The following is a 24886-nucleotide window of genomic DNA, read 5'->3' on the forward strand; positions in this document are numbered from 1 at the left end:
TCCTCATCTCCTCTTCCCCTCTCCCTCTCCCTCCCCCTCTTCCTCTATCTTTCTCTCTATCTCTGTCTCTCCTCCTCTTCCTCTTTCTTCTTTTCCTCTCTCCCCTTCTTTCCCACCCCCTCCTCTATCTGTTTTTCCTTCTCTTCCTTTGTCCATCTCTCTCTTCCTTTCTCTCTCTTTGCCTCTCCTTCCCTCCCTTCTTTCTCCTTCCCTCCCTTCTCTATCATTCTCACTCTCTCTCTTCAGAATATAAGCATTTAATAGGATGCTTTGTTGACTCACTAATGGACAGTACTATGTAGCAGACACTTATTAAGTGCCTTTTGCATGCTAGGACCTGTGCTAGGTGCTTGGGATTGAAATACAATGTCAAGTAGTCCCTGGTGATCAGATAGCACAGTGGATAGAGTGCTAGGTCTGTAGTCAGGAGCTCCTGGCCTCAGACACATCCTACCTGTGCTACCCTGGGCAAGTCACTTAATCCCATCTTAAAGCCCATCTTTGAACTGGTATTAAAACCAAAGGGAAGGGGTCTTTAAAAATATAAAGAGAGTTCCTGCCTTTGAAGAGCTTCCTTTTATTTTACTAGAGACAAAGAGCATTCAGTAGATAAGCAAATACAAGCTGTAGTCCAAATAAATTCAAAGTGATTTTTGTTTTGTTTTGTTTTAGTTTTCGGAAATAAAGAGGGCACAGACCAGGGGCCTGGGAAAGGCCCTGGAGCTATGGATTGTTAAACTCCAGGATGCTGAGCCTGGGCTTGTCACTTTGGATTCATAAGAAACAGGGATTTGCCACAAATCCCTATGGGAAGGGTGTGACCAGATAGAAAACAGATGGATGCTTGACATGGCCTTGGGACTATTTGGGGAGAAGGATTCCCTTTCCTGGGTGATGTTTGCTGCTTTGTTTCTAGCAAAGGGGTTCAATTTCCTGGGTGTTTGTTAGGCTAAAATGAACATCTTTAAAGAGACATTAGAGACCATCTTGTCCAATTTTGCCCTCCTCACCCTCTACCCCCCACACTTTTACTGAGAAATTGACGTTAAAATGTAAAGTCCAGTCCTCGGGTTCAAAAAATCACCTTCAGAAACACAGTATGAGTCAGGGAGAGTACAAACAGAATTTTGTAGAAAAGGGGTTGGGAGCCTACAGGGTGACAAGCTCAGGGTAAGTCAATGGTCTGTAGGGCTCCCCGGGAAGCTGATCTCATTTAGACGGTGCTGGAAGCCTAGCTGGAACCAGGGGCTGAGAATCAGGCCCTGGTCAGACCTTATGTAGAATGACTCCCATTTCTGGGGCTCTCTGGTGGAAGGTGCCCAGGAGAGGGTCCCTGGAGTGGTGACAGGTGCAGAGACTGTTCCACTGACAGACTTGGCTAAAGGTGCTGCTTGGTGATGGGTAGCCTAAAGATGAGGAGTCTTATGGGGACTCAGTAGTGGTCTCAAATCTCCTCGGGAAAAGGGATTAGAAAGGGGTTGGCCTTGCCTCGAATGGCAGCGGATCATAATAAACATTTGCTGTCTCTTTTGACCCCCACAGGAACTATGGGAGGTAGGAACTATTTTGCAGATGGGGAAACAGAAGTTAAGTGACTTACCTAGGGTCACACAGCTAGAAATGTCTGCAGTTGAATTGAACCAGAATCCTGGCTCCAGGCCCAAGCATGCTTCTTTATAGTGCCTCTTCTGAATTTCAGGATTCTTCCTCAATAGGTGGCTTGTTCTTCAGTAGTGATAAAATGCTGCACCCTTCCCGGATTCACCAAACATCTCTCCCTTGCCCCTTGGGTGCCTGGGTGCCTTCATTTATATGCAGAAGAATTGATTGGCTGTGAGAAAGAGAGAGTAGAGGCCCAAGGCGCTGGAAAAGTTAGAGGCACCCTAGCAGTACCCAGAATTCTGGTCGTTCAGTCAATCAAGAAACGGTGCCCACTCCATGCCAGGCACTGTGCTTGGGGCACATAAATTAATGTTTCACTAAAATGGCGGTTCAAAGACCTTTTCAATTTGTAAATCAACCCAATGATGGTGACCACATAGATGAAAGGGAAAAGCCTGAATAGACTTGAAATCGTTTTGATGATTCACTATTTAGGACAATTCCATCTGGCTTTCCTCCCATCCCATCCCAATCTGCATGATGGTTGTCAAAGAGGCCTTTTTTTTTTGCCCTAGCCAGGCTGAAGACTCCCTCTTGCCTTCCAATTAGAGCCTAACTTTCTTATCTTAACATTCAAGGACCCAGCCAGCGAGGTGGCTTAGGGGATGGAGCACCAGGTCTGGAGATGGGAGGTCCTGGGTTCAAATGTGACCTCAGGCACTTCCTAGCTGTGTGACCCTGGGCAAGTCATTTAAACCCAATTATCTAGCATTTACTGCTCTTCTGCCTTAAAGCTGATACACAGTATTGATTCTAAGATGGAAGGGAAGGGCTTGAAAAAATTAGAGGACCAACAGCACCCTCTCCACATCCCCAGTCTTTCCAGTCTTAACTACTGATTCATGACAGCTCAGAGCTAGTAGAAGCCTCAGAGACCTCTAGGCCATTTTAGAAAGGGCATTGACCAACTGGGACTAGTCTGGAATGGTGAAAGAACTACAAGGATTGGTTGGAAGGACAGGGGATATTTAGCTTGGGGAAGACATAACTGGTGCCCCCAAATATGGGAGGAGAGAAGAGCCTGGTTCTGTTTGTTCATCCTGAAGAGGGAAGTAGGAGCAACACACAGAAGTTGTGGCCCGGCATAAGGAAAAACCTCCTAATAATGATGGCGGCCCACAGGTGGAATGAGCTGCCTCAGGAAGTACTGGGGTCCCCACCTCCGCCCCTTGTTACGTGTGTGGTAGAGGCGATTCCTGTCCAGGTGTGGGATTCGTAGATCAGGGGGTCTTCGCCAGGGTGATGAAGTTGTTTTTAATTTATTTTTCTCATTGTGGTTGGTTTCCTTCAGAATCCAATGTAGTTTATACATTTATAGACATCTTGAGAAGAGGCCCACAGGCTTCCCAATGGGCTCCATGATGCACAGAAGTGAAGAACCCCAACCTTAGGGAGATGTCGCACAAACCAGCCAGTGTCACAGTTGACCTCCCTGGCCGTGGGGCCAGTCTGCCCACCCACTACCAAGGGCTGCCTTTTTAGCACATATTTCCACAGTTTCAATAAATGAATGTTCAGTCACATTGGACCCTTTCTGAGTATCTCAGGCCCAACTCTTGTATTTGGAGCTCTTCATCCCCCCCACACGCCCAAAGGGCCCTGGATGGCTCTCCTCTAGGCAGCATTTCTTCCCTCTGCTCCTCCCCTCTTCTAAACTGCCCTCCACTCTGAGGGAAGGCAGATGGGAAACCGAGAATGAAGCTTATTTGTTAAACTACACGATATCAAGTGACCTTCATTTTCCAAACAATACTAATCCGTGTGGCTCTGGGCTGAGAAGGGCACCGTTTTAGGCATGGATCTTGTTCGCGTTGTTATCCTCGAGACTCCAGGTCTTTTTTGTTGAAGAGAAGGACTTACTTCCAATTTCAGGGCTGGTTTCTAGATATTTGAGTCTCTTAGGATGCTGGGGAAAGTATGATTGTTCTGGGTATGTATATACATACATGTGAGGTTAGAGATGATCCTGTGGGTACATATATGTGTCTAATATATTTGCAGAGTAATTATAACAATAACAGCAGCTAGAAATTATATATTTTTTAAAACTCTTACCTTCCAGCTTAGAATTAATATTATTGTTTATTAATATTAATTTTATAATATTTTATATTATAAATCTATAAATAAACTTTAAGAATAATTAATATTGGTTCTACAGCAGAAAAAGTGGTAAAGAGCTGGGCAAGTGGCTTGCCCAGGGTCACAGTTAGAAGTGTCAGAGGACCTCCCATCTCCAGGCTTGACTCTCTACCCCTTGAGCCACCTAGCTGCCCCATTTTATTCTGTTTTGGGGTTTTCAAAACCCTATACATGCGTTCCTCCTTTCCTCCCCTCCTCATTTATTTATTTATTCTTTCTTATTATTTACTTGTTAGTTTTACAAGCATTTATTATCTATTTATTCCTCCTCCTTTCTTTCTCTTGAACTGGAACATTAACAGAAATAAAAATAAATTTCCCACAAACGTATAGTCTAACAAAACAGTCTCACTCTTGGGTAGAAACACATCTGTCTTGTTTTGCATCTTGAGCCGCCCATCACATCTCTGATAGTAGATAGGTATCATGCTTTGTTTTCAGGCCTCTGGCCTTGGGCTTGACCATTACATCCATTAGAGTTTTTACATCTCTCAGTTATTTTTCTTCATAATTCTCTTCATAATATGATGCCTCAGTTGATCTTCACGATACAGCTCTGTGAAGTAGCTGCTTTTATCTCCATTTTACTCCTGAGAACACCGAGACTGAGAAGATCCAGGGTCACCCAGCTAACAAATCATTGTCCTTGCCCAGGCCTCAGTTTCCTCATCCTTGTAATGAGAGAGTTGGCTAAGAAGAGCTTCAAGATGGCCCCGGCTCTCCATTTTATCAATGTCCCTCCTAAAATGTGGTGCTCACAACTAAGAATAAAGTTAGAGCCTGGGGCACCAAAAAGCAAACCAAGTTAGTCACCTGAAATGGAAAAAATGATGGTTTAGACTGAGCTGACACAGCAGGAACAGAAAACAATTGAGTCTATTAAAGGAAGTAGCTGAAGAACTAATGGATTCTGGGAGATAGAGGCCACTTCTAGCTCAAAAGAGCAGGCTGCCTGCTTGCAGGGAGTTGGTAGGCAAGCAAAGGGAATCTGTGTAATCCAACTTTGAGAGCTACTTGGAAACAGGACATTAAGCAGCTTATTGGAAACACTAGAAAGTTAATGGGAATGAGTTCATCTGGGTCATTCTGCTGAATCAGGGGCAGTTAGGTGAGAACAAGAGGGAACGGGACCTAGTGATTGTCAGATGTTAGCACTGGAATGGCCTTCAGTGGACACCTCATCCCAAGTCCCACATTTTACAGAAAAGGAGACTGAGGCCCAGGGATGTTATGTGCCTTCTTTCAAATTATGGGAGTGGTCAAGCAGCAAAGCCAGGACCCTGGGTCTAATATATTTCTAGAGTGAAAAACAGAAATAAAAACAAAAACAAGAACTTCCATAGCCGGGGCTGATAACAAAGTCATTTGGAAGGGTTCTTCCGGCCTCCTTAGCTTACAGTTGAGGACTCAGCTCAGTGAGGAAAAGTGGGTCACCAAAATGATAAGGGGAACCGTTTATAGGACTGTGGTTTGAACTCAAGGTCTCTGCCTCCAAAGCCAGCCCCCTTTCCAATCTACAGTAGATAAGGCTACCAGAGAAAGAATATTGTTTAAGAAGTGCAAATCTGGTGTTTTATATTCTGCTCAAGGTAGAAAGTGAGGCAGTGGGGTATAGCAGGTAGTGAGCTGGTGTGGGGGAGCTAGGGGGACTAGGGTTCAAGACCTTACTGACATATACTGGCCTTGTTCTGAAGAAGCTTGCCTTCTTGCTGGAATGAAGGCAACATGATGAGAAAGTGCTCAAGAACTCCAGAGGAGCCTGAAAAGATGACCTGCTGCCCCTCCAGGAAGGTGCTGTAGCATGGGGGGATGTCTTGAATCTGCTGGAGCCAAATAGCTGTGGCACCCCTTTGTGTCCATTTTTCCTTCTAGGAGTGCCTTGGAGTAGAGTCTAGATCACCCTGTGTATGAGTCTGTGTGTGTCTGTGTGAGCTCCAGTGTCCTAAGGCACAGCGCTGCCCTTTGAAGGATGAGACAAGCTTCCTTGGGATCACAGAATGTGGCATCTGCCACCTCTCTAGACCTCGTTTCCCCCAGCTGTACAATGAGAGGATTAGATGAGATGACCAGAGCCCTCTGGCTCCTGTGTAACCTCCCCTTGCCCACAAGCTGAGGGCGCTCTCTGTTCTTACTGATTGCCACTGACCATGCCTGCTCTCTCTTTCTGTTACCTCTTACAGGAGCCAGAGAATGTCTCTCCCAGCCCATCGGAATGGCAAGGGAAAGCAGGAGCCCCAGCTAATGAGGGACCTCAGAGCGTCACCTTCCACTGCCAAGATGTGGTGCGTCATCAGCCAAGGTAAGATCTTTGTGAAGTCCCTACTGGTGGTTTATATGAACCTCCATGGTGGTCTGTATTTGAAACTGGCAAGGGTGAAACTGACCAGTGTAAGCCTGGCAAGGGTGAAACTGATCAGTGTAAAACTGGCAAGGGTGAAACTGACAAGTACAAAACTGGCAAGGGTGAAACTGGCAGGGATGGAATTGGCAAGGGTGAAACTGGCAAGGGTGAAATTGGCAAGGGTGAAACTTTGCTAGGTTTAGGAGAAACAAAGTCTTCCCCACAGCCTGGCAGAAACTCTCAGCTCTACAGTCTGTTTATTAATGATAGGATTCTTGGGCAAGGCTTTTAAGCACAGGTTTCTCATCTGCAGAATGAGGGGGTTGGACTGGATGACCTCTCAGCTGCCTTCTTACTCTAAATCTTTGCTCTCATGACCCCATGTTCCTTTGATTCAGCCACAAATGAAAATGGACCCCTGCTTGCCAGACCTTCTCTTAATTGTGTCTGCCTGGTTAAATTGTACCATGGATGGCAGATCTCTGGCTGAGGTCGTGAGTCATCAGTCTTCATCTGTGTCCGGTGGACAGTGTTATTTCATCATAATAGGGAACATGATATCTGTCCTCAGGTATTTGAAGGGCTGTTGTGTGGAAGAAGGATTAGACGTAGTCTGCTTGGGCCTGAGTGAAGAACGGGGGTCTATGGGTGGAAATTAAAGGAAAAAAAAAAGCAGATTTCAACCTAATGTAAGGAAGAAATTCCCAATATTATTAGAGCCAAGCCCAAGTAGAATGGGCTGCCTTGGGTGGTAGTAAGTTCTTCCTTGCTGGAAGGCTTCAAGCAGAGGATAGATGATCATTTGTGAGGGCTCTTATAGAGGAGATTCTGCTTCAGGGATGGCAGGACTTGATGGATGGCAAGGCCACTTTCAACTCAGATTCTGACCGGGTCTTTAGGTCCCCTAGAGCTGCTGCAGATAGCTGTGAGGAGAGGCAAAGGTCAGGGCCAGGGCCTGGATGGGAAGCATGTCATCCCCATGTGGGAGCAGGGACAGAGAAAGAATAGAATATATATCTGATCTGGGGGGCTTCCGTCCTCTGGAAAGAAATAGAAAAATTTGGTACTGGACATGTTGGCTGTTTCTCTCTGTCTATCTCTTTCTGTCTCTGTTTCTCTTTTTCTGTCTGTCTCTCTCTGTCTCTCTTCCTCTCTCTGTCTCTCTCTGTCTCTCTCTGTCTCTCTCTCTGTCTCTCTCTGTCTCTCTCTGTCTCTCTCTCTGTCTCTCTCTCTCTCTGTCTCTCTCTNCAGTTTCCTCATCCTTGTAATGAGAGAGTTGGCTAAGAAGAGCTTCAAGATGGCCCCGGCTCTCCATTTTATCAATGTCCCTCCTAAAATGTGGTGCTCACAACTAAGAATAAAGTTAGAGCCTGGGGCACCAAAAAGCAAACCAAGTTAGTCACCTGAAATGGAAAAAATGATGGTTTAGACTGAGCTGACACAGCAGGAACAGAAAACAATTGAGTCTATTAAAGGAAGTAGCTGAAGAACTAATGGATTATGGGAGATAGAGGCCACTTCTAGCTCAAAAGAGCAGGCTGCCTGCTTGCAGGGAGTTGGTAGGCAAGCAAAGGGAATCTGTGTAATCCAACTTTGAGAGCTACTTGGAAACAGGACATTAAGCAGCTTATTGGAAACACTAGAAAGTTAATGGGAATGAGTTCATCTGGGTCATTCTGCTGAATCAGGGGCAGTTAGGTGAGAACAAGAGGGAACGGGACCTAGTGATTGTCAGATGTTAGCACTGGAATGGCCTTCAGTGGACACCTCATCCCAAGTCCCACATTTTACAGAAAAGGAGACTGAGGCCCAGGGATGTTATGTGCCTTCTTTCAAATTATGGGAGTGGTCAAGCAGCAAAGCCAGGACCCTGGGTCTAATATATTTCTAGAGTGAAAAACAGAAATAAAAACAAAAACAAGAACTTCCATAGCCGGGGCTGATAACAAAGTCATTTGGAAGGGTTCTTCCGGCCTCCTTAGCTTACAGTTGAGGACTCAGCTCAGTGAGGAAAAGTGGGTCACCAAAATGATAAGGGGAACCGTTTATAGGACTGTGGTTTGAACTCAAGGTCTCTGCCTCCAAAGCCAGCCCCCTTTCCAATCTACAGTAGATAAGGCTACCAGAGAAAGAATATTGTTTAAGAAGTGCAAATCTGGTGTTTTATATTCTGCTCAAGGTAGAAAGTGAGGCAGTGGGGTATAGCAGGTAGTGAGCTGGTGTGGGGGAGCTAGGGGGACTAGGGTTCAAGACCTTACTGACATATACTGGCCTTGTTCTGAAGAAGCTTGCCTTCTTGCTGGAATGAAGGCAACATGATGAGAAAGTGCTCAAGAACTCCAGAGGAGCCTGAAAAGATGACCTGCTGCCCCTCCAGGAAGGTGCTGTAGCATGGGGGGATGTCTTGAATCTGCTGGAGCCAAATAGCTGTGGCACCCCTTTGTGTCCATTTTTCCTTCTAGGAGTGCCTTGGAGTAGAGTCTAGATCACCCTGTGTATGAGTCTGTGTGTGTCTGTGTGAGCTCCAGTGTCCTAAGGCACAGCGCTGCCCTTTGAAGGATGAGACAAGCTTCCTTGGGATCACAGAATGTGGCATCTGCCACCTCTCTAGACCTCGTTTCCCCCAGCTGTACAATGAGAGGATTAGATGAGATGACCAGAGCCCTCTGGCTCCTGTGTAACCTCCCCTTGCCCACAAGCTGAGGGCGCTCTCTGTTCTTACTGATTGCCACTGACCATGCCTGCTCTCTCTTTCTGTTACCTCTTACAGGAGCCAGAGAATGTCTCTCCCAGCCCATCGGAATGGCAAGGGAAAGCAGGAGCCCCAGCTAATGAGGGACCTCAGAGCGTCACCTTCCACTGCCAAGATGTGGTGCGTCATCAGCCAAGGTAAGATCTTTGTGAAGTCCCTACTGGTGGTTTATATGAACCTCCATGGTGGTCTGTATTTGAAACTGGCAAGGGTGAAACTGACCAGTGTAAGCCTGGCAAGGGTGAAACTGATCAGTGTAAAACTGGCAAGGGTGAAACTGACAAGTACAAAACTGGCAAGGGTGAAACTGGCAGGGATGGAATTGGCAAGGGTGAAACTGGCAAGGGTGAAATTGGCAAGGGTGAAACTTTGCTAGGTTTAGGAGAAACAAAGTCTTCCCCACAGCCTGGCAGAAACTCTCAGCTCTACAGTCTGTTTATTAATGATAGGATTCTTGGGCAAGGCTTTTAAGCACAGGTTTCTCATCTGCAGAATGAGGGGGTTGGACTGGATGACCTCTCAGCTGCCTTCTTACTCTAAATCTTTGCTCTCATGACCCCATGTTCCTTTGATTCAGCCACAAATGAAAATGGACCCCTGCTTGCCAGACCTTCTCTTAATTGTGTCTGCCTGGTTAAATTGTACCATGGATGGCAGATCTCTGGCTGAGGTCGTGAGTCATCAGTCTTCATCTGTGTCCGGTGGACAGTGTTATTTCATCATAATAGGGAACATGATATCTGTCCTCAGGTATTTGAAGGGCTGTTGTGTGGAAGAAGGATTAGACGTAGTCTGCTTGGGCCTGAGTGAAGAACGGGGGTCTATGGGTGGAAATTAAAGGAAAAAAAAAAGCAGATTTCAACCTAATGTAAGGAAGAAATTCCCAATATTATTAGAGCCAAGCCCAAGTAGAATGGGCTGCCTTGGGTGGTAGTAAGTTCTTCCTTGCTGGAAGGCTTCAAGCAGAGGATAGATGATCATTTGTGAGGGCTCTTATAGAGGAGATTCTGCTTCAGGGATGGCAGGACTTGATGGATGGCAAGGCCACTTTCAACTCAGATTCTGACCGGGTCTTTAGGTCCCCTAGAGCTGCTGCAGATAGCTGTGAGGAGAGGCAAAGGTCAGGGCCAGGGCCTGGATGGGAAGCATGTCATCCCCATGTGGGAGCAGGGACAGAGAAAGAATAGAATATATATCTGATCTGGGGGGCTTCCGTCCTCTGGAAAGAAATAGAAAAATTTGGTACTGGACATGTTGGCTGTTTCTCTCTGTCTATCTCTTTCTGTCTCTGTTTCTCTTTTTCTGTCTGTCTCTCTCTGTCTCTCTTCCTCTCTCTGTCTCTCTCTGTCTCTCTCTGTCTCTCTCTCTGTCTCTCTCTGTCTCTCTCTGTCTCTCTCTCTGTCTCTCTCTGTCTCTCTCTGTCTCTCTCTCTCTCTGTCTCTCTCTCTCCCCCCCCCGTCTCTCTCTCTCTCTCTCTCTCTCTCTCTCTCTCTCTCTCTCTCTCTCTCTCTCTCTCTCTCACACACACACACACACATATGTGCCATGTGCATGCATTCACTTCCTCGAAAGGCAATATTGTGCCTCTGAGCATGTCTAAAACAACCCAGATTGAGCAGAGTAACCAGTGTAGGGGAATGTGTGCTGCCAAGCTGCGCTTTTTAAGCTATCCTAAGCATCACAGTCTTAACAAGAAGAGCATTTTGGAGCAGCTAGGTAGTACAGTGGATAGAGTGCCAGGCCTGGTGTCAGAAGAACCCAAGTTCAAATACAGCCTCAGACACTAACTGTGTGACCCTGGGCAACTCACTCACCTATTTGCCTCAGTTTCCTCATCTGTAAAACAAGTTGGAGAAGGAAATGGCCAACCACTCCAGTATTTTTGCCAAGAAAACCCCAAAAGGGGGTCACGAAGGGTCAGACATGATGGAAAATGACTAAACGACACCCAAACAAGCATCACAGTGGGCTTTGTTTAGCCATTCCATTTTGTTTCTGAAAATGACAGGTTATACTGGCCTAAGTAGAAGCCTGAGTTTGCTTTGATTGTCTCTTCTTTTCTGGAAAGGATCAGTAGGCAGAGAGAATTGGTCCTCTGCAAAATTGTGATGTTGGTGGAGTTCATCAGGCCCATCTGACAGCTTTATTTAGAAAAGCAAACAAAAACTTTAAAAACACTCGTTTTTTCTTTGCCTCTATTCCCAGTGTAGAAAATAACAACAAATGGGAAACTTCTGACGTTGATTTCTTCATTAATGAAGCTGCCGTTACTAATAAATGTTCAGAATTGTTCAAATTGTCTCTTCCTTCATTTAAAAATAAATTTTATTAACCCCTTACCTTCTGTCTTAGAATCAATACTGTGTACTGGTACCAAGGCAGAAGAGCAGTAAGAGCGAGGCAATGAGTGTGAAGTGACTTGCCCAGGGTCACACAGCTAGGAAGTATCTGAGGTCAGATTTGAACCCATCTCTAGGCCTGGTTGTCAATTCACTGAGCCACCCAGTTGCCTCCAGTTGATATATTTTTTAATAAAGTGCTTCCTAGACATGATCTCGTTTGGTCCTCACAGCAGTCCTGGGAGGATGGAGCTAATATCAGCCACCATTATCCTGCTGTGGGAATTGAGTCTGAGTCAGGCTCAGAGGTTTTTCTTCGGTCACAAAGTTAGTCAGTGTTTGAGGCGAGATTGGAATTTGAGGCTTGCTGACACCCCTGTGTGGCGCCCCATCCACTCGCTCGTCATACTGACTCTCCCACAGGTTCCTCTTGCAGATGAGGCCCTGTGCCAAGGGCTGGGAGACGGAGCTGATTAAAAATAAAACAAAACAAGAGAAAACATTATCCCTAGCCTTAAAGCTTATAATCTGCTCTGGGAATATGATACAGCGGAGAATCCCATAAAGTAGAATGCCACAGAGACAAAGGGGAGGCCAGAGCTCCCTGGGAAATATTGAAAGAGAGGCTGTGATGGGCGGCTACAGCCAGGAGGGGTCCCTGGGCAGAGCTTTGGAAGAAGAGACCGTCTCGGACCTCTGAGGAGTGGGGGGTGGCCTCTAGGTAGCCGGAGAAGGAAATGGCAAACCGCTGCAGGATCTGTGCCAAGAAAACCCCAAATGGAGTCACAAAGAATCAGAGGGGACTGAAAAGTGACTCATAACGAGGACTCTGGGCGAGAGAGGGCAGGGGAGGGGAGGGAACGGAGGGCTCCCTCCCAGCACCAGCACTTTAGAACAAGAACAGAGTCGTGGATCGGCCTGGAAGGGTACAGGAGCCAGAGTAGAGGGGACAGGACAGAGCCCTCTGTCCTCCCCGTGCCCGGGGCCATGTGGTGCTGTCCTGCTGCTCCCTGGCAGCCCAGATGCCCAGACTGCCCAGAGGACCAAGCTCCGGAGTCTTTGGCCCCCATTCACCCCAGTGGGAGCCTCCCAGCGCCCAGCTTCTCCAGGAAGCCCCCTCCACCCCAACTTCGTTCCAGCGTTTTCCCTCTGAGAACAGCCTCCTATTTAGCCTGCCTTTGGCTCACTCCGTGCGCCTCCGTTTTTGTTTTGGCTCCCCCATTTGATCAGAAGTTTGTTGACTGATTGTTGTCTATGCTGGGTCGGCGGGGAGGTCGTCAGCCTCCTTCGTGTCCCCAAAGAGCTTCCAATTTAGGGAGCGGATTGAAAACTATGAAAACAAAACAACAGAAATGCTGGTACCGAGTCATGTGGGGGTGCTAAGACGCAGGGGAGTCCTGCCAGAGGCCGTGCTTTCACGGAGCTTGGAAGGAAGTGAGAGATTGTTTTTAATGCTTATCTTCTGTCTTAGTATCCCTTGTAAGAGAGAAGAGTGCAAGGAGCAGGCAGTCAGAGGGAAATGACTTGTTCAGGGTCTCACAGGAAGGGTCCGAGGCCAGATTTGAATCCAGGTCCTCCAAGTCCAGACCTCATGCTCTAGCCACTGAGCCAGGTGGCTGGCCTGAAGTTAGAGAATCTTATAAGCAATGTGAAAGAAGGAGAGCATTAAAGGGAGGACCAGCCTGGGCAAAGGGGCAGAGGTGGGAGATGGGGAGCCTGGGAAGAAGAAGAGGCCGGCGGGATGAAGGGCAGGAACGGTCTCCTTTCCAAATCTCTGAAGCGAGGGGGCCTTTGTCTCTGACCTCCCGGGTCTCTTCCGGCTCCAAACTTACCAAAGTGACGCTCAGCCTCCAAAGTCGGGTTCTTCCCACTAGCCCCCGCTGCCTCCCTCTCGGGGGAACGTCGGCACAGATCTGGCATGGCAGCCCCCCGAGAGGCTGACAGAGGGAGGGCAGGGCGCGCTCCTGGACCCTGGCTGGCCTGACGAGGCCTTCTTTTGGGGGGCCGAGCCATGGCCCAATGTGAAGAGTAAAATAAGAGGGAAGAAAATGTCCTCCAACAGTGAGGACAAGCCCAAAGTCTAAGGGGCTGTTTGGGTGGCAATGAATAGGGCGCCGGGCTTGGGGTTAGGAAGATCCAAGTTCAAATCTGCCCTCAGTCGTTTACTAGCCACGTGCCTGGGCAAATCACTTACCTGCTGTCTGCCTCTGTTTCCTCATCTGTAAAATGGGGCTAAATAGCACCAGCCTCTCTTGATTGTCACGAGGGCCAAATGAGGTCCTATTTGGAAGGCCCATAGCCAGCGTGTGGTCCATAGGGGGTGCCCCCAAAATACTCGCACCCTGTCCTCTCCCCCCTTGCCTCTCCTTTGGGAGGTGATGAGTTCCCTCCTCCCCCGTGGGAGGTTTTCCAGCCAAGGCTGACTTGGCAGTGTGTTGGGACTTTTGTACAGCAGATTCGTGGTCAGCTGTGCCTGAGACTAGATTCAAACTCGGGTCCTTTCTGGCCCTCGGCCAGCGCCCCGTCCACCGTGGCCCCGTCTGGAGAGGATGAAGTCGAGGCCGGTGTTGGGCCTTTGGAGCTCTGGGCTTCTGCAGGTCTGTCTTCCTTAGGGAGGGATCCCCAGAAGATCATAAAGGAGAGTCCCCGCCTGCGGCCTTCTCGGGGACGCCCCCCTCCGGGGTTTTCGTTCTTTGCTCTCCAAGCAGATATCCCAGAATTCCTCCAGCGGCTCTCTGCCCCTGCCCTCTCCGGCATCTCCTCGTGCCCGGCTGTTTCCTTCCCGTCCTGAGTGTGCCTGCAGGGTCCCCCACGGCCCTGTGGGTGACTCGAGGGACGTGCCGGTGTCTGGCCGTCGGCTGTCATTCCTTCCACACGACACACACGTCGACATTTTAACCGGGACCTTTCGTGTCCTTCTACTGGATCCATCCGTTCACGATCAGTTCCATTTGTGCCCGCCACGTTCTGGGCACTGTGCCCGCGGCTTGGACTGCGGACACAAAGCACGACTTCCCGAGCGCAGGGAGCCGGGATGGGAAGAGGGGAGGCAACGTGCACTTCTGTACCCCACAAATGCAGAATTGTCACATTCCAGAGTCGGGGGGAGAAGAGGGCGCCGGCAGCTGGGAAATGGGGAGAAGGGCTGCTCCTTGGAGGAAGAGGGGGTGCCTGTGAGGCAGAAGGGAGCGAGTCCATTCCAGGCAGCACAGAGTGATGAAAGATTGGGGTGGGGGCACCCCAAGAGCAGAGAGAGGGCCTCGGATCCCAGAGGGCTGGAGGGAGTCCAGTGAGCCTGCAAAGCTAGGTTGGGGCCAGACGGTGAAGGGTTTTCAGGGCTTCTCTCTCGGGTGAAAGGTTTCAGGCTGAGGCCATTCTGGACAGGTAGGTGGTTTGGGGTATAAAATGCTGAAGCTGGAAGTCAGGAAGCCTCATCCCTGTGAGTTCAGATCTGGCCTCAGACGCTTGCTAGCTGTGAGGTGCTGGGCAGGTCATGCCGCTGTCTGCCTCAGTTTCCTCACCTGTCCAGTGAGCTGGAGAAGGACGCAGAGCTCCACTTCAGTACCTGCCGAGAAAACCCCAACTGGGGTCTTGAAGAGTCAGACAGGAGTGAGCAGCGGAGGATGGCGGTTCTGGTTGAGGAGGTCCAGTCTGTAGGCTGCGGCATGTGTGGAGCAGAGCCTGGAGGAGCTCGCGTGGAGGGGAATCGTGGGCTGCTGGGATCCGTTCCGGGCGAGGGGACGAGGGTCTGACCCTCAGGAGCAGCCCTCAGAGGGGAGAGAAGGCGGCACATGGAAGAGGTTCTGGGCAGGTAGAAAGGCCCCGGTTTGGCCACAGACTGGCCGAGAGGGGAGGAGGGCAGCGGCCAACGTATAGACCTGGAGATGGATGGAAAATGGCGCCTGGGACAGGGGGGAAATCTGGGACGACAGAGAGTGTTTGGGGGGAAGATAACGGCTTCTGTTTGGAGCACGTGCGAGCGAGAGGGCTCTCTGGAGGGCCGGACTTTGGAAATGTTTAATAGGCAATCGTGGATGTGGGGCTGTGGCCGAGGGGAGAGATGGGTGCGTCACCCGCAGAAGGAGGATCGTTGAGCCCAGGGGAGCGGATGGGATTGCCGAGAGGGAGGGCAAAAGGAGCTTCGGAAGGAGCCAGTGCGGAGGATGAGCTGCCCAAGGAGACGGGGAGCCCCTCTAAGGAAAGAGCCCCCACGCAGCCCTCCAGCCTTGGCTCCGAGAGCTCCGGCGAGGGACGACGGGGACGCCCCAGCCGGCGACTCGGCCTCTGCGCAGCCCCGACTTGTGGGAATCTGATTCTCACGCTGACGCTCGAGGTCCACATCCAGAGCTCTGGCCCTTGGCGTCCAGTCCTGCCCTCGGGGGCCAAGCAGGGGACACCGGATTCCTCTCCCACCAGGTGACCCCTAAGCGCTGGATGGACGATGGCTATCACGTCCACAGGCTACAGACCCTTCCTCAAATCGCTCCCCTCATTCTGCACACCTCAAGAAGAAGCTTCTTGAGGACAAGAACCAGCTTAGAAACGTCCGTATCCTTCCTGTCCAGCGGTCAGACGGAGGCGGAGAACCCTGGGACGCCTCGCTTGGAAGGCAGAGATGAGCCGGCCCTTGCCCTTTGGGAGCTTGTCTTCGACAAGAAATAGGGGGGAACCGGAGAGGCTGAAGGCCCCCCTCCCTGACGGGAGCCCCGGCTCTCGGGCCCTCTACAGTGACTGCCCCAAGACGACTCCCCAGCTCTCAGGAACAAGCAGGGGCAGGGACTGGGGTGCGTGGGGAGAAGGCTAAGCGGCCGGAGGATTCCCTGGTCGGCTTCATGAATGTGCCTTTTAGGGTGATTAACTCGGTGTGTTTAAAATGGGATGTTCAACTATAGCAGTGCGTCAGGCCCGAGATTCGGGGCCTCGTAGGAGCTCTTTTGTCTCTCCAGGGGGTTCTGGGCCCCTTCTGCCTGCTCATGGCTTTGGAGGTCACCCCTCTGCCAGCCCGTTAGGCTTTCCGGGCTTGACGTCTCTTGACAAGCCTCAGGGGGGACGTTCTCGTCAGGCTGGCGAGGATGATGCCCCCGATGACGCGGCTCCTTCTGTAAAATTCCAGATGCTGGGGGGGGGGGCTGCCCCCCGCCTGATGGATGGGGAAGAGCGTCTGGCGCTCACCTGTCCGGGGAAGGCTGGAGGCAGGGAGGAGATGGATTGCTCTAGAGAGGCTCAGCTGATGATTGTTCTCCAGTAAATTTCCATGGGTGGATCGCTCCACTTGGGTACTTTCATTTTAAAGGAAAAAGACATTTCCCAAATGCCCAGGAGGGATTTTTGGCCTTAGGCTGCCTCTCCCGGTCCCTCCCGCCTTCCCCTCTGCCCATGCGCCCTTGCCTGGGTTCAGGACATGCTCTGGGCAGTGGACGGGCCTGGTGACGCCTCTCTGTCTGGGGAGAGCATCATGGGGTGCTGAGCTCGGTGTGGCCCCGGGGCCCATCCTAAATGCTTGTGCATCGCTGGGCCGGGCGCCGGGCTCCAAGTTCCGTCTGGCTGAGGTCCAAGCGAGGTCCAGGCTGACCCCAGTGGCGATGGCCAGTGAGGCTACATTCTGCTCCCCAGACTCCCAGCTCTGATTGTTTGGAAGTTTTTTCTTATAGTGACTATAATATAGTCCAATGTGCTTTCTCTGTCTCTGTCTGCCAAGCACTTAGCACACAGTAGGCCTGTTGACCGCTTGACCGCACCTCATTCTGGCCTTTGGGGCCAAACAGAACTAGCCGAGGCTCTGCCTCTTTCTGCTTTGTCCACCTCTGGCTTTCCTGGCCTTCGAAGCCCTGGGCAGTACAAAAAGAGAGAGGGCCCACAGTTCTTTTTATGGTTAGTGAAAAACCAGCCTTTTCTGGGGAGTCCCAGAGGCCTGAGGGGTCCCTGACCCCCTGGCTTTTCTCTGGGGTTCTGGGGCTGCCCCGACACCCCCTCACCTCCAGGCTGCTGAGCTGGTGAGAGAGGAGAGAGCAGATTATGCTGCTACAGCCAGCAGGGAGGCCCAGGCTTAGCCACTTAGCTGTCCCCAAAGAGCTTACATTCAAAAGAGGGAGATAGCAATTACAACATAATCAGTCTTTGCACATATAAAATACAGGGGCAGCTGGGTGACTCAGTGGATTGAGAGCCTGGTCTAGAGACGGGAGGTCCTAGGTTCAAATCTAGGCTCAGACACTTCCTAGCTGTGTGACCCTGAGCAAGTCACTTCACTCCCATTGCCTACCCTTACTCCTCCTCTGTCTTGGAACCAAAAATACACAGTATTAATTACAAGATGGAAGTTGAGGGTTTAAAAAAATACCTAGATATATGCCAATGTATACATTATGTATAAATGTATACACAATAGACACACCAAAAATCTATACCAAAAAAAAGAAGAGGTAATAAGTATAAGAACCAGAGTAAAGGGTGTCTTCGGGGAAAATCAGGAAGAAGACAGGGTTGTGGTGGGCTGAGAGGGAGGGATAAATGTTGGCCAGCTCACGGCTTCCATGGATAAGAGGGAAAGTGAGGGTGGCCTCCAGCATCCCAGCTGGGCTCCTTTGGCACACTTGTGGGAGGAGTGGGAAGAGAGTCAGCCAGGATGGGCAGGTCTAGATGGGAAGTCATCTGTGTTGGAGAGAACATCCATATAGATGAGATCACTCAACCATCCATCCAGCCAGCCATCCATCCATCCACCCATCCATCCATCCGTTCATCCATCCATCCATCCATCCATCCATCCATCCATCCATCCATCCATCCATCCATCCATCCATCCACCCATCCATCCACCCATCCATCCATCCATTCATCCATCCATCCACCCATCCATTCACCCATCCATCCATCCATCCATCCACCCATCCATTCACCCATCCATCCATCCATCCATCCATCCATCCTGTGTCTTATGAAAATCCCATGGAGCATAGGAGGTTAGTTTTTTTTTAACCCATGTGATAGACAACATTTTTCATTGTTATATTTAATTGTAGTGGGCAGAACATTTACTAAGCATTTACTTTGTACCAAGGACTGTGAATGAGAAAGATAAATAAAAAGGCAGTCCCTGCCCTCAAGGGTCTTACAGTCTTGTGGGAGGACAACAGCCCATGAAAAAGAGCTGAAAGCCAGGGACTGAGGGCAAGAATATTCAAGTTCCCACATGGAAGAAAGATGGAAAATCCCCCAGAGCCCAGGAGATGAGGTGCCCTGGCTCAAAGATCTCTGAATTTTAGACTTGGAAGGGACCTCAGCAGCCTCGTAGCTGTCTAGAATCTGTACTGGATCTGGAGCCTCCTCTCTAACATGTCCCAACAAGCATTCATCTGGTCCATGCCTAGAGATGCTTTCCATCCCTTGGGCAGCCCTTGTCCCATTCGGACACCTCCAATTGTTCCAGTTGTCCTGACATTGAGCTTAAATTAGCCTCTTTGTCTCTTTTACTCACCGTTGAGTGTTGGCTGCTATGTGCAAAGGGCTTATATAATGGTGGCCCTTCAGATATTTGGAGGCAGCAATCATGGCCAAAGTCTCCCCACCTCTACGTTGAGCATTCCCCATTCCTTCCGATGGGCCTCCTATTTTAGGGGCTAACTGGGCCCTGTTGGAGTCCTACTGGAGCAGGTATTTGGATCAATTTACTATTTTTCTTGGGGAATGGAATATGACAAAGTAGAATTGAATAGACTTGAGTAGATCTCTTCCCCCACAGAGAAGTCTCTAGATAGAGGCTAGGTCTCTAGAGTCTATAGGGAGGGACCATTAAAAAAATAGCTTTAGGGATCCCAAATCCTTGGGTTAGGGATGTGGTTGGCAGTGGGGTGGAGCAGGGAAAGCCTGGCAGTAAAATCTGAGTCCGAGGGAGAGGAGCGGCGGCTGCCTGCTTCCAGCTCCATTCACTTCTGGCTGAAAGTGTCAGGAAGCCTCAGGCTTCTGGGAGTGGGGCTCTGCTCTTGTCCCTGGGTCCGACTTCTCCATCGTCCATCAGCGGGTCCTGATCTACTGACCTGTGTAGGACTCTGGCTGTTACGGAGCTGGTCCTTAGCCTCTTCTCTTCCCTTTAGAAGTAAACTGTCTCCATGGTTACCAGCTCTCCTCCAGGGGATGCTGCTCACTCAGCCTAGGAATGGATTAGAGAAGTTGGTGGGGCACTGCGTGAAATACAGATGAGGCTTCGAGGGTCCCTGCTGAAGCCGTATGCTTTCATCATTGCGTCTCGATGGAAGCAAACGATTTACTTGGTTTAGGTGACCACAGCCGGCCGGGAAGGCAAGTATTTTAAAAAATGCCTTTCGCCCTTTGGCTTAAATGTTTTAGATAGCACAAGAAAAAGAATTTATTTTACAAATTCATTTATTTCTTTAATGGATAGAATGGAGAGAATTTGGATTCTGGACAAGTCTTTTTGTTTTGGTTTTATTTTTTAATTTTTATTTGGACAAATCTTTTTAACCCCTCTGAGCCTCAGTTTCCTCATTTGGAAAAGAGATAATAATATTCAAATCACTAGACTAGTCCATGGGGCTGATTCCCAGAGGATGAAACATGATAGGAATATATGATAAAACAAGTAAAAAACATTTATATATTTATATATATATTTAGAATTAATTATTATATTATGTTATATATATTTATCAAATACATACATATATTTATACATAATAGATCAAATAAGGAAGGAAGCAATTGTTTAAGCATTTATGAATGTGTCAGGCACTGTATTGAGTGGTAGGGATCTAAAAGCAAACAACATAGCCCTTGTCCTCAAGGAGCTTCCATTCTAATGGGGGGAAGAGAGCCAGGAGGAGGAAGGTACCTAGATGGGGGCAGGATGTTGAAGTCCAGAAAATCAGGAAGGAGGTCTAAAGAAGAACGAAGGGCAGCTGGTCTGGGCCATTCCCCAAAGTGGAGGCTCTGAACCTCAGGAGGAGACCACAGGAAAGTGGTCTTTGCAGAGGAATGTTCCAGGGCTGGCAGGCTCTTTTAGGGTGACTCTTGAAAGTAGGGCTGGGAGTTTTAATCAACTGTGAACTCAATATGAATCTGTCACATGGCAGCCAAGGAAATGGCCAAAGCCTTTTGCCTTCTGGAGCAAGGCCAGCAGCATCGAGGAATAAGTAGGGAGGGAGAGGCCAGCCTTGTACTCAGGTCGCACCACAGAGGCAGGTCCGATTTCAGTGCTGGGCACTACATGTTAGGAATGGCGTCGGGAAGTAGATGTTTCAGAAGAGGCAGCCAGCCTGGGGAAGGGCTTTGAGTTCTTTCTCTATCAGTGTCAGTTGATGAAAATAAGGATTTCTCAGTTGATTCAGAGAAGACCTGGGGGGGGGGGCAGCGGGGAGACGGGAGGGACATGATCAGGGTCTTTCCATATTTGAAAGTTTTCCTGGAAGAGGAAGAAGACTTGTCCTGCTTGAGGGCCAAGTAAAGGATAACGAGTAAAGTTGCAAAGGGACAGACACATTTGATGGAGGAGAAGCTTGATAGTCATTCGAGATCTGTGCCAAAGAGGAATTGCCTTTCTGCTTCTCCATAGGACATCCTGGAATAATTGGGTCACCACATTGGGGTGTGTTGTCGTGAGGATCCCTTGGTAGGCAGGGCTTGGACAAGAGGGTCGCCAAGGTCTCTTCCACCATGGATAACACCGTAATAGCTCGCTGGGCTGTTTAGAAGAGAGTGCTCAGTCAACCACATCAGGTCATGGAAATGGGTGCTAGCATTATTTTCTGAAAATGGCAGAGGGAATTTGGGGGCCGCAAGCTGGGCATTTTTTCCCATTTTGGACAGTGGATGAGTTTGACCGTTGATCTGGGGCTGAAGACAGGGGGTCCAGTAATTCTGGTGGTCACCAACAGAACCAGGGTGAGTTGTTCAGAGATCTGATTCATCTCACAGGGCTTGCTTGACCATTGACCACCGAGAGTCAGGGGAAGCTCTGGATGTGGCAGAAAGAACTGGCATGTTGAAATCAGAGTTTATCCTTCATTGGAGTGATTCTAAAAGGACGTCCAACCAGGCATCTCACGAATGCCCATCTGTCCTTAAATGTCCCCATCCAATCCAATGTGGAACACCCAGCCCTGGGGCAGGGCAATTCTGGTCCTCGTGGCATGTGTTGCAGCCAAAGGAGACCCCGAGTGAGATGCCTTTCCCTTTATTTTTCAGATCAGATCAGAGGGTGGCTGTTTGGCCAAAGGAAGTAGTGGAACCTCTGCGGGACTTAAACGAGGTAGGTGCTATCGACACGACGAAAACCCCAGCTAGCCGCCCTTTATTATGTAGGAAATGTTCTTCCTATTTCCTAGCATAGTGTCCTACAAAGAGCCCTGGGTTTGAAGTATGAGGATCTGGGTTCAAATCCTGATTTCTTACTTTGCGATCATGGGCAAACCACCTCCTTGAGCTCCTTGTATATAAAATGAGGACTTTGAATTACATGACCTATAAGGTTTTGTTTTTTTTTAACCCTTTACCTTCCATCTTGAAGTCAATACTGTGTATTGGCTCCAAGGCAGAAGAGTGGTAAGGGTGGGCAATGGGGGTCAAGTGACTTGCCCAAGGTCACACAACTGGGAAGTGTCTGAGGCCGGATTTGAACCTAGGACCTCCCGTCTCTAGGCCTGGCTCTCAATACACTGAGCTACCCAGCTGCCCCCTGACCTATAAGGTTTTGATGAATTCTAAATCTATTTATCATGGCTCTGTATAAAGAAAACAACTCAAGGAAGTTCCAGGACCAAGGTTCTATGAGTCTTCCCAGATTAATCTTCCAACCTTGATTAAAGACCCATCTTATAAATAAAAAACAGATTATAAATCAGGGAGAGGTGGTTGGGTTTAGTGAAGAGACAACTGGCCTCCGAGTCAGGAGGCTCAGAGTCAAGTCTTGCCTCTGATAAGTCTTCTGTAACCCTGGATAAGTCATTTCATGCGCTGGGCCTCCATTTCCTCATCTTTAAATGGAAATGTTGCACTCGATGGCTTTTGAGGCCTCTTCTAGCTCCTACCAAGGTGGAGCCAGTACTGGCGTGTACAGGAGTACTGGCGGGACTTTGGTAGAGGAGGTTTTCTCTCTGGGCTTCCTCTACATCACTGAAATCCTAGGCCTAAACTAGAAATCGAGAATTCTGCACGGTCCATCCTGTCTCCCAGGAGAAGGTGGTGGATTACGGATGTGGAATGAAGCCCAGGTTGGACATGTGGTTGGTGTGTTGGTTTGTTTTGTTTAACAAACAAGGGGGACATCTCTTGAGAGAGGACAGGGAGGCATTGAAAACCAACAGCAGTGAATGGAGAAAGAAAGGGAGATAGAGAGAGACAGAGAGGGGAAAGAGAGATAGAGACAGAGAGGGAGAGTCAGAGACAGAGAGAGAAGGAGGAGAGAGACAGAAAGGGAGAGAGAGAAGGAGGAGGAGACAGGCAGAGAAGAAGAAGGAAGAGACAAAGAGAGAGAGAGGGTGAAGGGGGAGAGAGAAAGAGAGAGAGAGAGAGAGAGAGAGAGAGAGAGAGAGAGAGAGAGAGAGAGAGAGAGAGAGAGAGAGAGAGAATAAAACATGTTCAATACATTAAAAGATAAAGAAGACCTATAACGTATACGGTCCTTTCAGGATCCTGCTCCGCACGTCTTGGGCCCAGGCCAATGCCGGCCCTTCTGTGTCATTATAACAACCTTGTCTGTGACACTTTCCTTGCTTCTAATCCACTCTGGCTTTGCACTTTTTAAAAATGGGGCTGACCTTCTCCGGCATCCCCGCAGTCCCTCCCTGCGCTCCTGGGCCTCTGAGCTGCCAGCCGTCGGGGCTTACGAAGGCCCTTTCTTTCGAAGAGTGCTTTGCATGGGTCAGAGCAGGGAGGCTCTCGTAGGGCCTCTAGTCCAGTCCCTCATTTTATCGGAGAGGGAAGGGACTTGGCCATGGCCCTACAGCAAGAGAGGTAACGGAGCCTTCTTGAACTCAAAGCAGCTGGCCTTTTGCAGCATAATAGGTGATGCCCAACCCATTTCTCTTCACTCCTCGGTGCACATCACAATTTTAATTAGCTCATCCCAGATTTTCCTCTTGAATCTATGATTTAATGAGCTTGACAGCAATCAATCCCCCAGAATTAGACCTCGGGGTGCTGGGACTCCTGCCTGTTGGTGAGGGAGGACCTTGGCCTAGAAGGCCTTGCTGGGTTCTGCTTCCCCTCGGTGTATCATTAGGGGGGAGCAGATCCCCCCAGGATCTGGGCTGTGATTTGGTGAGCTTTTCCCATCCTGGGCAAGGGAAGAGGAAGGCACTCGGGGACAGCAGCAGATAAAGCTGCTGACTTAGAGCTGCGGAGCCTTGACCCAGGGCCTACGTGATCAATCTGCCAGGACTAGGGCTGGGCTGCCAAGAGACAAAAGGTCCAACTGTCCTTGTGCTCAAGGTACCTTCCATGAGGACTGAGTGGCTAAAAAGCGGAGATGGCAGCCATTTTGCCTTTTTTCATAATGTGGGCTAAAAAAGTGGTTGTTTGACTGAATTAAGCTGGGTTTACTCTTCTTTCTGAGAAATTCCCAGCTCTTATGTGTTTTGAAAAAGGTAGTGTGGGGGTGCAGCTGTGTAGCTCAGTGGATGGAGAGCCAGACCCAGAGACAGGAGGTCCTGGTTTCAAATTTGGCCTCAGCCACTTTCTAGCTGGGTGACCCTGGGCAAGTCACTTAACCCTCATTGCCTAGCCCTTGCTGCTCTTCTGTCTTGGAACCAGTACACAGTATTGATTCTCAGATGGAAGGGGAAGGAAGGAAGGAAGGAAGGAAGGAAGGAAGGAAGGAATGAGGGAGGGAGGGAGGGAAGGAAGGAGTGAGGAAGGAAGGAGAGGGAGAAGAAGAGGGAGAGGAAGAAAGGAAGAGGAAGAGAAAGAAAGAAAAAGAAGGAAAGAAGGAAGGAAAAGAAAGAAGAGAAGGAAAGAAAGAAAAAGAGAGATAGGGTGCTGGGTATGGTGTGCCAAGCCTGGCATCCTACTCCTATGGAGGCTGGCACTGTCTTTGAGTGAATGCAGGAGTTCTGAGCTCTAGTGGGTTAAAACCAATTGTGTCTGCACCAAATCTGACCCTAATGTGGTGACCCCAAGAATATGACATGAGGAGGGGCAAACTGGCCCCCAGCAGAAATGGATTGTGTCAGAGCTCTGGTGCCAGTGCATGGTAGGGTCAGGTGTGACTGGTGGAGGCACTGTCCTTCCTGGCAAGATGGGGAGACCCAAGCTACCCCCAATTAAAAAACAAACACAGATTTGTACATAGACATCCATGGACGTGTGTATTTACGTGTGCGTGTGTATACAGAGACACAATATACACCCATTGACGCACACACTTACACACACAATTATAGATAACCCTCTCTGCCTTGCTGTGTCTCTGGCCATCTCAGATTCCTCTTCTTGGGTCTTCGTTTTATTAAATCTGCCCTCTGTGCCCTTGTTTTCTTGTATCCCCCTCTTTTCCTGCCTGGTCTGCTCCCCCAAATGACCCTTCTCACTTTAAGAAGGGAAATACTTAGGTGAGACCAGCCACGTCCCGCAGCGGTGTGACGCTGACCATCTGAACACTGTCCTGGAAGAAGGGACGCGTGTCCTGGCATTATTCCC

The 24886-nt window shown here is 49.3% G+C and overlaps 1 protein-coding gene across 1 annotated transcript in view; it reads left to right on the forward strand.

Moving 5' to 3' along the window:
* Positions 1-24886, forward strand: part of FAM13C (family with sequence similarity 13 member C) — an 82397-nt gene that overhangs the window by 12574 nt on the left and 44937 nt on the right. The window contains exons 2-3 of the mRNA XM_044659217.1: positions 5985-6103; positions 21437-21500. Of these exons, the coding sequence (XP_044515152.1) occupies positions 5985-6103; positions 21437-21500 (183 nt within the window). The remainder of the gene's footprint in view (positions 1-5984; positions 6104-21436; positions 21501-24886) is intronic.

Source organism: Gracilinanus agilis, chromosome 2, assembly GCF_016433145.1.
Source record: "Gracilinanus agilis isolate LMUSP501 chromosome 2, AgileGrace, whole genome shotgun sequence".
Classification (NCBI taxonomy): Eukaryota; Metazoa; Chordata; class Mammalia; order Didelphimorphia; family Didelphidae; genus Gracilinanus; species Gracilinanus agilis.